The 13,677-nt window shown below is 38.3% G+C and overlaps 1 protein-coding gene across 4 annotated transcripts in view; it reads left to right on the top strand.

The window, feature by feature from the left end:
- Nucleotides 1-4,700, top strand: part of FAM171A1 (family with sequence similarity 171 member A1) — a 93,326-nt gene extending 88,626 nt beyond the window's left edge. For 3 of the 4 annotated variants that reach the window (XM_042802120.1, XM_042802119.1, XM_042802122.1), the window contains 2 exons: nt 1,068-1,182; nt 1,833-4,700. In XM_042802120.1, coding sequence (XP_042658054.1) covers nt 1,068-1,182; nt 1,833-3,534 — 1,817 coding nt within the window. In that variant the 3' untranslated portion in view covers nt 3,535-4,700. The remainder of the gene's footprint in view (nt 1-1,067; nt 1,183-1,832) is intronic. The other variant, XM_042802121.1, reaches the window with a different exon arrangement.
- Nucleotides 4,701-13,677: the final 8,977 nt, after the last annotated feature.

Raw genomic sequence — 13,677 nt, 5'->3', positions numbered from 1 at the left:
GATTTATTTCTTCTTCTTTTTGCTTAACATCCTCAAGCAACAGTATCAATCAATTATGTAAAAGTAGTGGTGGACCAAATTGTGTAAATATTTAGATCTCCCAAATGCAATATACTTGATGTTATTTTTAATGAGGCTAATGTATTTTTGCTTCTTTTATCTCCACATTGAATCTATTTTATTTCTTACCTAAAAAAGCAGACAAAAATGAGCTTTGTATTCCTAGCAGTGGCTCTACAGACCACTCAAGAACCACAGATGAGGTTTTACAAACCTCATGATCTAGAACCTTAATGTTGGCCAAGTTTGCTGTCCTTCACAGTACATGCATGTTACTCTGTCAGCTGGTGCTGTACCTCCTTGCCTGCAGATAAAAATTTGGACTTTTATTTCAAAATCATGATAATGATATTACAAACCAACAGGTTCACACATGCATAATTGTGAACAGATGCTGTCCACGTGTGTGCATTCCTTTGTATGTTAGAACAGTTACTAAGCATTATTGAAACATGGAGTTACAACACTGTTTCACTAGTGGACTGTTTTTTAAAGCTACTGAAGATCTGCTTGGCTTGGCTTGATCTAGACTTCAGAGCACCAACACATCTTCCAATGAATCCTGTACTGCACTGTATGTACTGTTTAAAGCAAAACACCACAAATGTTGTTAAAGGGAAGTTGTTGGCCACAGTGCTGCTACATGCGTTACAGTGCTGGAAGATGCTGTGATGGCTTTTCTCCAGTGATGAGAGCTTTGATGCATTGTGTCAGCATCAGGACCTGGAAGGCAGCATTCACTGATGCATGCTCCCATTGAAACTAACTGCTTTTCCACAGAATGACCTATTTGGACGTGCAGTCATGAAAACCAGCACATGCTTTGTCCACAACTTGCTCCCTTCTCCAGAGATGGTCTGCTTAATAGGCACCAGGGCTACGAGCGGCTGCGTTGCTCACTTAGCACCCTGATAACAAGGGAAGATGTCCCTCTCTTTGTTTAAGTGTTGTTCCTCTTCCTGTTTGCAGGTTGTTACAGGTCTAAATTCTCTTTTCTGGCCTTCCAGGTCCCGTTGTAACACACGACATTACCAGCTATCACACAATGTTTCTTTTGGCAATTTTAGGAGGGATGGCTCTCATACTTCTAGTCTTGCTGTGTCTGCTTTTGTATTATTGCAGGTAAGATTCACCATCCTGGTTACTTAGTTCATGTTGGAAATATCAGCTTTTTTGTGCTCATGAAATTAAATTTTGTATTGAAACATTTTTGCTTCAGAGGAAAAAATAAAAAGCAAGAAAGCACTTGAAAGAAACAGTGAGATCAGATTTCATATGTTCCTGGTTACATGCAACATACACAATTCCTGCCTTTGGTAGGATGTTAGTTGAGTAAACCACACACACCTGTACCTGTGTTTTCCTTGTAAGATGTTCTAAAACCTCCTATCAAACATGGGCATAGGTCCAAGATCTCTGTCATTGTACCCGATAAGCATTTGCAAGTGATTTTCTATTAGTCTTACATTAAAATGAATGTTAAGCTTTTAGCAGCAAGTGTATATTAATGAGTGATTTTGTATTTGCTTCCTCCAGACATTTGCTCCAATTTATAATTGGTGCTTGAGATATGTCCCAATTGACATTAGTAATTCTTTAATTTTATCTTTGCTGCTGCGATAAGCTTTTAATTGTTAAGTTATGTAATAAAAGCTCAGTTCCCCTAATACTAATCACTGCTTAAAAATCTCCCATTAAGACACACTTGCTGCTCTTGTTTCTGTGTACAACAGTCATAAACGTGTAACTTCTTTTGTTGCCGGCTTTTATAGAAGAAAATGTTTAAGACCGCGTCAGCATCATAAGAAACTGCAACTTTCAACAGCCCTGGACAGTTCTAAGAAGGATCAGGCAACCTCGATGTCCCATATAAATTTAATATTTTCACGTCGCGAGTCAGAATTTCCTGGTGGCTTGTCCGTTGCTAGCAATGGACACACTGAAAACTCAGGTGCAAAGGAATTAATTAGTGCTGTCCACATGGAGATGGTATCACCCAGTGGAGAAGCAGATATGCATACACCTATGCTCAAACACTCATTCAGTACTTCCCAGGAGTTTAGCTCCCGAGAGGAACTGCTCTCTGACAAGGAGAAGGACAAGAGCAGAATTTCCTTGGATGACCTGACTCCCAGCGGGTCTCTAAGAAAAGACTACCACAAATCAGCAGATAGTTTTCCTTTAAAAACGAGAAAATCTACAGAAACAGCTGAAGGCTATGAGTCCCCTGTCAAAGATGAGTATAGGAGAAGTTACAATGCTATGCTGTCTCAGCCTTTATTTGAAAAGCAAGAGAGAGAAATTCAAGTATCTATGAACCATATTGCTACTGGAAGTAAATACAATATTCAGGAACAAATATACCCCACACCTTCAGCCCCTGAAAAAGAGCTGCTGGACTGCAGACCTACTGATTGTATGATGTCTCGTTCAGTTGATCACCTTGAAAGACCTACATCTTTCCCTCGACCAGGTCAGTTAATCTGCTGCAATTCTGTTGACCAAGTCAATGACAGTGTTTACAGAAAAGTTTTGCCTGCATTGGTCATCCCAGGTCATTACATGAAATTGCCAGGAGAACACCCTTTTGTTAGCCAGCCACTGGTTGTCCCAGCTGACCAGCAGATTGATATAGAAAGACTTCAGGCTGAGCTTCCTAACCCTCATGCACGGCTTTTTCCACACCCCCCACAACAGCTGCAACCCCAACAGTTAGCATCCCAAGCAATATCTCAGCAACATTTGCAAGATGCAGGTGCAGCTGAGTGGAGTCAACAGAATGCTTCCATGTCTGAATCTATTTCCATTCCTGCCTCGCTTAATGATGCATCCCTGGCTCAAATGAATAGTGAAGTACAGCTCCTTACAGAAAAGGCTTTGATGGAATTAGGAGGTGGAAAGCCATTGCCTCATCCTCGAGCATGGTTTGTTTCTCTAGATGGACGTTCGAATGCTCACGTTAGACATTCATACATCGATCTCCAAAGAGCTGGTAGGAATGGGAGTAACGATGCCAGTTTGGACTCTGGTGTTGACATGAATGAACCAAAATCCGCCCGAAAGGGAAGAGGAGATCATCTGTCTGCGCCACAGAGTCACCCACCAGCGCAAGAGCACCAGCAGAGAGAGCGGAAGGTTTCGGATAGCACAGCTTACACACAGCTTGTGTACTTGGATGATATGGACCAAAGTGGCAGCGAGTGTGGAACAGCAGTTTGTAGCCCTGAGGACAATGCTCTACGATGCCTGCTAGAAGGCACTAGTAAGAGAAGCGGTGTGCAGCTGCCCAGCCTGCAGGAGGAAACAAGAACTGTGGATACCAAACCAGAGCCATTAACTAGTCCTGAACACAGAACATCAGTTCAAGAGGATGAGGAGGATGAGGAGGATGAGGAAGATGACCAAGGTGAAGATAAGAAGAGTCCTTGGCAGAAACGAGAGGAAAGACCACTAATGACTTTCAATCTAAAGTGAGCTATTGTGAAAATCCACCATTCAGTGGAGTATAAAATTGCCAAATATTCTTTCTGTGGAAGTGCTTGATTTTTTTTTTTTCCTTTTTTTTGTTGTGGAGAGAAAAGAGAAAAACAAACTGTGGTGAGCAACATTTGAAAGAACTTAAATGCATTACTGTGTAAATGTTAGAAAAGAATTAAAATAATTCCTCTGATTTAACAGCTGCCTCCAGTGAGATAGCTGAACAAAGAGTGTGATTGTTATTCCATATACTTGATATTGGTCATCCAGGATGTTGAAAATACTGACAAATTGTTTTGGTTGGTTTATGACCTCAATCTCCTTATGAACGGGAGCTGGTGAAGCTTTTGTTTTGTAGGCCAATTTTATGTTGATAATGCTACTGAAAGTATCTTAAAAATAAGAGATTGACACATGGTGTCCAAAATTGTGCATTATCTCAATGAAAGGCTATGCATTGCTGCTTTTAGTAATATTTTGCTTATACTATGCTTTTCTTAATTTTACAAGTTGGTTGTAAACATTTTATGTCCTTTATTATAAACTACTCAGCAATTTATTTTAATGTAAAACTGCAGGAAACTTGAGTAGCATCCCTTAGCATTGAAGCCTTTTTATGAAACCAAACTGAACTTTGTGTCGACTAAGATTCCTCCAATTCTGGTCCCATTTACTCAAAGTGCCTTTTTTACAGTAACAATGAACAGTCCCTTCTTTTGCTAACTCCTTTTAATTGACCCCATTTGGGATTTTATAAACTTCTGAACTTCTACCTTTTATTTTAAGCTGCATGCCAAGAGTCCCATTTTGTGCTGAGCATTTCTCATTTCAATACAGTGTATTCTGTAGCTATCATGTATATTGTGGATTCTGTTTAGCCAGGATAGACTTAGAAGACATTTTAAAGGGCCCAGAGTAGCCAAGAAGATAGTTTCATTGACTGTATATATTGTTAGTTTCCTCTGGAATCATATGAGCTAATCATGCTCATATAAAATGGACTATAGACCGAGCAAGTGGACTGAATGTGTCTAGAAAGGTTTTAAAAAAAAAAAAAAAAAAATGTACTATCCAAAAGTGCCAGAATGACTTTTCTGTGCTTTCTCCATACAGAGCTGCTTGGTTATCCAAAAATTATAATTGAAAATAAACTGCAAAAAATATCTTTGTGGGTTTTTTCCTCTGTTGGTGATCATTGCATTATTTTATATTATTTAATAAGAAAAATACTTTGGTTTCACTTTTGCTGTGCATATTTATGCTTGTGTGACTTACTAATACACTTTCGTATGCAGTTCTCATGACCTTCAGTCATTAATGAAATTCAGACCTCTTTTCAGGAAAGCATTCTCCCTATCTTGATAAATACCTAATTATTTGCTTAAGTATCACTGAAGACTTTGGAAATGAAATCCTGGTATCACCAAAATTCTCTATGGAGTAACGCTTCCTGTGGGACCAGTTTTCTTTCTGAGATTTCTGCGGGTACACGCACTTATTGCACACTTCTCACTTCTTCATGAATTGGGTTCAAAGAAGGGAAAGTATGTAACTTCCACTCTTGTGGAATTCTTCATATACATTCAGTTTATCACATTTCATTCAATTATTTGTATGCAACATTAGCAGCAGTCATGCTTAATAAAGTTAATTATTATGCTATCTCTAAAGCGATTAGAGAAAGTGTTATGTAGTTCATATTTAATTTTTAATAATAAGCCCTGACTCAGATTCATTGCTCTTTTTTTCAGTAGATTTCAAGGTTTTCCTAGGAGGCCAGTGTTGTAATTTCTGTCTTACTGAATGTCTTACCTGAGAGTCTAGGCTCGAGCCAGGAACTAAATGCTGATTTCCTAGTTCCCAGGCCAGTGTCCATCTCCATCCAGAAAGCCACGTTGCCTCTGTTTTGCTTTGATTCATGTCTGGAAGTTGTATATGTCGTAAAAGAAATCTGAAATAATATTTGTGGAGTGCATTGAATATTGAAATCACCATATTAGCAGTAAATTATGTTTTACTCATCACGTGTGTTCCAGGTCCTTTCCTGTTCTGTTTAGGAATTTTGCTACTGACCACGTGTGAACTGGCACTGGGGCCTGGGTTACTTATTGTCAGTCTGTACAAGGTCACTGAACAGAAAAATACTATTTAAAGTAATAGTATTTATCAGATGTCAGTAAGTGTTGGTAATACAGTGCCAGTTATTAATCACAGTGCTGCATCAGGTAAACATTCTGGTTAAAATTTCCACATACTAGAATTATTGTGCTATTTAATTTTCAACTTTCTTTTGTCTTAAATCTGTCATTTTTAGTTACGTTCTTTTTCAGATTCCTTTGCAAAGTTTCCATCGTTATTATCTTGTAAAGTGAGATTGTTGCTATTAAATTGCAGTGGTTTGTTTCTTTAATTGTGTTGGTTTTATGTTCAAAATACATAGTTTGATGGTTTGATAATTTGTGGTCCTAGTACAGCAAATATATTTGAATAAACACAATGTGCGTATTTTGCAAAAGTTCTTTAAAATGGCATTTTTTTAATTGCTATGACATCACCAGTCATATAATAGTTTCATTTTGCAGAATAGATAGTTTATTAAGTGTAATTCTCAGTATATCCAACACATCTGAGCCACATGTTAAATGAATTTGGAAGAGAGTAACCACAGATCAGATAACAGTTTGAGATTGGAGTATGTCTACTGTACACACTTTGCCTAATCTTACAGTCCAGTGACAAGTTCTGGACAGATTTTGAAATTTTTCAAAAATATACTGAGGAAGATACTTCAGTAAAATATGAAGAAATTTTGTTGCTAATATTTTGCAGTTGCACAGTGAAGCAAGTACCAATAAAGCTTATAAAATATACAGAACAAAGTATAATTTGAATACATCTTGTCATCAGCAGCTCCAAGTGATCTTAGTCCATGTAGAAGATAACCTAGAAAAGCATCTGTTTTCTTATTTTTTGATGGCAAGTATTAATGGGGAAAAAACGCAAAAGTTTGTAATGACAAAGCTTACAAAAGTGATGAAAGTATGTTAGACTTAAAAAAATACTAGGAATGGGTCTTCAGTTAATCTATCAGCAATCAGGATTTTCAAATGGATAATGAGTGAAAGAGCAAAGATCATTTTTAAATCTTAGGTTATATTATCCAAAGTTAATTTGTATCATAGGGCCTACGAAATGTTAGGACTGTTGGGAGTGAACACACTCATTAAGAGTCCATTCACTTCATGGTTGTCCCCCAGCTCCCACTTTGTTCCTGCTGAAATACTTGCTTCTCAAAGCTTATTGAACTGTCTGTAAAGTACCTTGACTTATTGTGATAATGCATTGTCAGAGTACCAGCATGCTAAGCTCTCTGCAAATACAGGAGGAAAAGTGGTTCTTGCCTCAGCATTAGCAATCTAACATGTTACACAAATCTACAAAATTGTGGTACTGATCTTAGATGAACAGCTTACAAAGAACCCTCACCATTTGGAAATTGATCACGGTGCTTTTCTGTCTTATAGGAAGCATTCAGTAGCTTTAATAGAGTGAATTAAGCACTCTTGAAATACCTTGGTAGTATTTTCATTTTCTGCCCTTCATTCTATCCATGAATACTCTGGAGGACTAATTTTATTTCACTATCCTAAACCAACATGGTTGAAATGAGTGAGAAATTACATGCCCCATGTAGGTTTTAGCCTATAGAATACTACAGGTGTAAATGAACAAGTGTTGGATTAGAGATGTACTCTTTCTCTTGGAAAGTTCTTACTGAACCAAAAAGACATTTTTTTCTTAACCAATGAGCATTCATCTGAGGATTAAAACTTGTTATAACACAGTACCTCTTAACGTATCAATAGGCTGTGATCTGGGGCATGGGACAAGGTAGCATACATCCTTGGACTTGGTCAAAGGAGAAGAATGTCAGTTTGCTTTTATAAAATGAGTGAGCAACAGATAAGGGGTTTTTTAATCAGTGCTGTTGGGATCACTTCAGCATTTGAAATTCTTAAAGTTGGAATATCTGCCACCTGGTGGTGAGCTGTTTCTCCATCATACTGCGCATAAAACACAATTTCTAATTTCAGTATAAGCACAGTTTATAACTTCAGTAACGCCAGTAGGCAGCTGGCACAAGATCCAGTTTCATGGACCTGCTGTCAGCCCAAGTGCAGGGATCCCTGTCAGCTTGAGAGACCTTGCCCAGCATCTTGGCTGCGGCAGTATTCAGCTTACGACATCTCCAGTCAAATCAAAATGCATCATCACTGATGGCAGGGTAGTGTGTTCAGGTCTAAGTGTGCCTTTTTTCTCTCACCTCGTGGATAGCACCTTGTTTTTAGATTAAAATAAAGTTAATTTTAAGTACTAAATGTTTCAAAAGTTGAGAAAAATAAGAGTAACTCAATTCCTATTCTTTTCCTGGTCCTCCTTACAGACAAATGTAAGCTGGCAGGTTCAGTGCTAACCTTACTCATACTATATATATATATATATATATATATATATATAAAACATGATGATACAACCTATATCATGATATATACACACAATATTTTTATTATATTTTCATTATATATGTCTGATATTTTAATTTCCAGGCTGCAAACCATTTGGAATTGGGGCTTTGGGTAGACGAGTAGGCAGCAGCCAAGTGCCGTTTTCAGACTAGAGGCATTTTTTTTTTTTGTTACTTGTGTAATTCCAACTGGTAAACTGACACCAGGTGCTGTCTTTGACAGTAATAACAGAAAGGGTACGTAGCTCTTTTTTAGCAGTAATCATCTGGTATCCACAGGTTATTAGCTTACAAAATGTGGTGCCTAGTCTATTATCACTTAACTGAAGTACTTTTTATTTTATTGATGTGCTTTTCTTCTAAGATAAACAGTGCCAGTTATGTTTGATCATTAAATATATCTTCTGCCTTGGAAACTTACAGCTGCAGGGAAGAAAAATGTGATGGCAACAGGGAGGTACAAATAAAATACTTTTTTACAGTTTATTTTTGTAATTCTGGAAAGAAGGACTTTGTGTTCACATGACTGGAGATACAGACTCCTGAATAAACCCAGCTGAGGAATCGTCCTGCCAGTTTTATATTATAAAGGTAGGAAATTATGCTTGAAATACTGTGGGATGAGAAATCCCACCTTCAAAGGAATGGATGGTCCTGCTGCAAGAGATGTTGTGAATCAAACCTGAAAGAAATTATTTCAAAGGGCTCCTGTTAGAAGCATTGATTTTTAAATGGTTTTGGTGATTTAGTGGTTGTAGGGAGTTTAAAAAAGCCTCAGGACTGTCTTTTCCCCAACCCTCACCAGATTTTACAAGCACACTCCCAGCACTGCCGGCCCCTGAGCTTCTTCTCTCCCTGGGTAGAAACCCATTATTGTCCTACTCTTACGCTGGAGTTTACAGCTCTGGCTGTGGCGTATGCACCACAAGCTACTCCAGCTAGATTCTGTTCCCTACACATTTCTTCTGGAAGTCTTCCATTAATAAAGGAAGAGCCTGGAACCACATCTCAACTCAGGAAAATCTGCATGAAAAGAAAGTGATGCAGCAGACTTGTCTACCTACTACCCTTACCTACATGCCTACGGCAGGGCCTTTCTCCCCGTGTTCTCTGATCCTGGAGATGAGCAAGGTTGCAGGTCTTGGCTTCCCTCTCAGGAATGCCCCTTCTCTGAACTCAGCCTCCTGATTCCACCTTTAGGTTTGTGCCATGCTGTGAGACCAACATCAATGGGACATACAATGCAACACTAATATCAGACATTTCAGTAAAGCTACTTCTAGGTGTTGGTGGGGGTGAGCTTTCCCAAGCTATCTGCCTCTCCGTGTCTATGCCGTTAGCTCTACCTTGAATTTAACATCTCATAATTCTATATTAAACAACACAATAACAACGAGGGAAGCAGAACGCAACAGCCAAGTTCCCCCCTACGAGGAGTGTTTTTCTTTCGAGAACTGGATTGGTCTCTTATTCCTTGAAATCAGCAAAGTATACCTACATAAATGTACGTGTATGTGTGTGTGCACGCACATGCATGCATGCACGCATGTATGTATATAAATACATTTAATATAAAAGCTGGTTTCAATGCTAGTTTCAGCATTTTGACATCAAGCAATGCCAAAGTAAAGCTGTCTCACCTGGGTTGACTGGAAGAACTGGCATAAGGGCTCATAAAGGCTTGTATTAATTAACTTAATTGTCCTTGTTGTCTGACATGGCAGGGTCAAAGCATTCTTGATGCTGAGTTTCTGCTGTGCCTATGCTCCCAATTTCTATGAGATTTATTCACACTTGCCTACTAGCCTAGACCTGATGCCTAGATTTTGTGATTAAAGCTTGTCTGATGTCTATATTTTAAGTAATTTACTCTTCAGTTGTTGCAACATCTAATAGAGGCTTTTCTTTTGCAGAAAGTTGTAAAATTCTGAAGGGTAAAATCTTACTGTAAAATCTCTAAAAAATTTGCATAGAAATGGAATAGTTACAATAGAATCCGATTTCCCATTTTCTTCATAGAGAAGACATTGTGTCCGTGAGACACTGCTTAATTCAATGTAATTCTCCATGCAGTAGGTGTGCATCCTGAACAGTGCTGTTAATCTGCTTCTAACCACCCAGAAGGTATGCAGAACTTTATTGGCATTATCCATTTATCTGATTTGTAAGTTAATTGCATACTTCTAGTTGGAGCAACCTACAGAACATTGGAAATCATTTTCTGTTAGCTATCATGGAAATGTGGGAAGTACAGGATCTACCCAGAAGTCACAACATACTGTCCCTGAGCAGATTGTCACCACAGAAGCATTCTGTTCATTGCAAAATACTATTCTCATCCAAGGTCATCTTGTCTTTAGACTGCAATCTCCCAAGCCTGGAAGAACCACCTTTCCAAATAAAAGTGGATGATGCTAATGGAAATAGGTAATGCATACTAAAGTATTTGCTAGACATACCATTTGTTTGGAGATAGCCACACTTTTAGGTTTCCTTCTCCAGGCCTGGAGTGTGAGAACTATCCTATTTAATATTCCCAAGGTTTTCAGACCCTAGTCTTCATTTTAGGGTATCTAACGGTGTTAAATAACCTAGGGCAAACAGGACATGTAGGAGCACCCTAACAGTCCTAGTCTGTTACAAATGCTCCGAGAGCTGTAGTCAGGATGTAGGCTCTTCACTATGGTACATCTATGGTACATCTATGACAGGAAAGTGTCCCTTTTTATTTGGGGATAAAGAACTATCAGACAAAAAAGAAAACTCTGAAAACTTTCATTTTGGAGAAATACTGAAATGGTCAAGAGATGAAGAATAATTCATGTATCTATCACTCCCTCCGTCCAGAATCAGGGAAAGAAAGCATCTTGGCTGTATCTGCAAAGAGGAGGAAGCAGCAGGCACATTGATACAGGGGAACTGTAAAAGGCTGATGGGAGAAATGATTTAGGAGCTGACAGGACTAAATTGGATTGATTTGGAGATTGGATGTGCAGAAGCAAATTGCTGAGTATTGGTCAGAGCTCCTGTAGCACCAGTCAACACCATCGTTGTCAATAAATCTGTCACCACTAAATTCTCATTCACATACATAGTTTGAGAAGGGTCTGAAAGAGTTAGGAAAAAACAGACATAGAAATGCAAAATATGTATATATTTGTAATAATCATTATTTAAGAGTCAGTTCAGATTATTAAATATCTTCTAATGTAAACCAGGATTTATTTATTTTTTACCTTTTGGGGCTGGAGACCCTAGGAACAGAGGAATTGCAATGCTGCAACCAGTTTGAACCTGTGTTTGATCTAAGTCTTGTATCCTGCTTCCAGCAATCATCAAAAACACATGCTTCAGAAAACTGGGGAAGAAATTTCTGCTAGTGATAATAAGCCCACAGGATAAAAGTCTTCCTATCCTTATCACTTATACCCTTAAGCAGGAGGGTTTGTATTTATCATGCACATTTTGTAATGCTATGGTATGTTTTCACTATACATGTAAATATCTAACCCTTTTTTAATGCTGTATAGCCCACAGCCCTTGCCAATGCAGGCACCAGCACGGACAAGTAGATGCTTCAGTGCAAAAGGTAAGATATAAAATAGAAGAGGAATGGTATGAGCTGCATTTTAAAACAGAATTCAACAAAAAAAGCTGAATGACAAAGTGCAGCAGAAAGAGTGGGCTGTTTTCAGAGTGCTTGTCCCCCAGTTTGAATGCTGTAGCCAACACAGGCCAGCAGCAAGTAGGCTGTGTGAGACAGGCAAGGCTGCAGCTCACCAAGTGTGGTATGCAGCCGGAGGCTGAATAGATGTAAAGTGAGTGAGACAAACCATAAAGATCAGAGACAAGATCTCACTTGGATACACATGTGCAACATTTGGGATCACAAGCTCATTTCATTCCCTAACCATTTCTACCTATTCTGTTAGCTGTGACAAGTGTATTGATATGTTTTGATATGTATTGATATTTGGTGTATTTGTTCACTGTATTTTGAATCTGTATTCTCTTACCCTTGCATCTCATTCAGAATTGAAGAAGGCAGTATGTAACTTCTCAGCATAAAGAGTAGCCAATAAAAAAAAAAAAAAGTTGTGAGGTAGTACTAGTAGACATGTGTATGAAACAAAGTCTAAACATACCTGTTTGCTCCATAACTTTATTTTTTTTTAGATTTATTAGAAAAATAGATAAGACACTAAGCTCTTAGCTAATTTTCAAATTGGATCAGTTTTGCTTCCAATTTACAAGATTACAAAAGCTTCATGCCAAGTTGTTTATTACTATTACTTGTAATATCAAATCAATTTTAAGTTATAAATACCATGCATATTTCAATGTGGTATGTAAAGGTAGAAGCAGTCCTATGACTGCATGAAAATTTCAGGTGCTTTTTCTTCCACGGTGTTTAGTACTCAGAACACATAGACTAATCAGATGATGCCAATAGTCTGAATGCTGTATTATATATCACTAGCTCACTGGGATTTAATTAATATGTATTGCTAGTCAGATACACAAGTCTGGATTATGCCTGGCTGCTCGAGGGAAACCATATCTGTGACTGGCTGGCTTTATTCAGTTGCAAAAGAGCAAAGAGAAGAAGGGTATGACCCTGACCACGTACTACACAGTCTCACTTGATTGTTCATCCAACAGATGAGACCTGACAAAGCCCCATACAACGCTGGGAGCTAAGGCTTCCCAATTCTCAGTATTTCTTACTGCAAGTTTAGATGGCTCCTCCCTCAGTAGCCTAGGATTCTTTTGAACTCATATCAGCCACTGAAATGCCCAAAGTATTTGAGTGTTTGTAGGGCTCTGAGTTCTGGATTTTGCTGTGAGAGTCAACTAGGAAAAGGTTAAACATGGCAACACCAAAGTCCATTAGTGGATCTGGGCTTTTACTCATATACTTAAATTCAAGGTGGCTCAAAGCCGCTCAGAATTGTAGGCACTGGTTAATTCTATGTAGCCATAACATACCCATGGCTGCATCTATTATGGAAAGCAGAGGAGAGACAGAAACTGGAAAGAGAAGTAGGATGGGAAAATATCCAGAAAGCTGGGATTTATGGTGGTGTAGAGGGTCCCCTGTACACTGGTCTGTTCCTCAGTGGCTGACAGTGGTGGGTGCAGATAGATAGAGGTATATCTGTAGTGTTTTACTGACACTTCTCTCTTCCTTTCTTCCAATTTGTTGCCATAAGCAACTGGCTATTTTGGCTACATCTAGCAGCAAACCTAGAGTCTCTACTAATGCTCTAAGACCTGTGAAAATAGCCAACCAAACAATGAATTCATCAAATGCTGGAATTCTTTTAGCTGTTTTCATGATATGCTCTTTAGCATTAAGTGAAGTATATTTCCTGATTAGGAAGCCTATTTTCCTTTGTTATTAATTTTTTAGCTTTTGTGTAAAATGACTTTGCTTTCTTCTTTTGAATCTTCATAAAAGGCTTTTATCTTCTCCATACACCTAGGAAGAGGTCTTTTTAATCAATTAAAAACAGTACATTCGCACCTCCACAAACACAGGCTCTTTACCTGGTAAGTTTAAAATTAAACATCTCTGATAGCTTTTGATGGTCTGATTAGACTGGCGTGAGTGT

Source organism: Tyto alba, unplaced genomic scaffold (genome assembly GCF_018691265.1).
Source record: "Tyto alba isolate M040663 unplaced genomic scaffold, T.alba_DEE_v4.0 Super-Scaffold_38, whole genome shotgun sequence".
NCBI classification, from domain to species: Eukaryota; Metazoa; Chordata; class Aves; order Strigiformes; family Tytonidae; genus Tyto; species Tyto alba.
The sequence above is the reverse complement of the archived record's forward strand: the minus strand, read 5'-3'. Positions and strand labels throughout refer to the sequence as shown.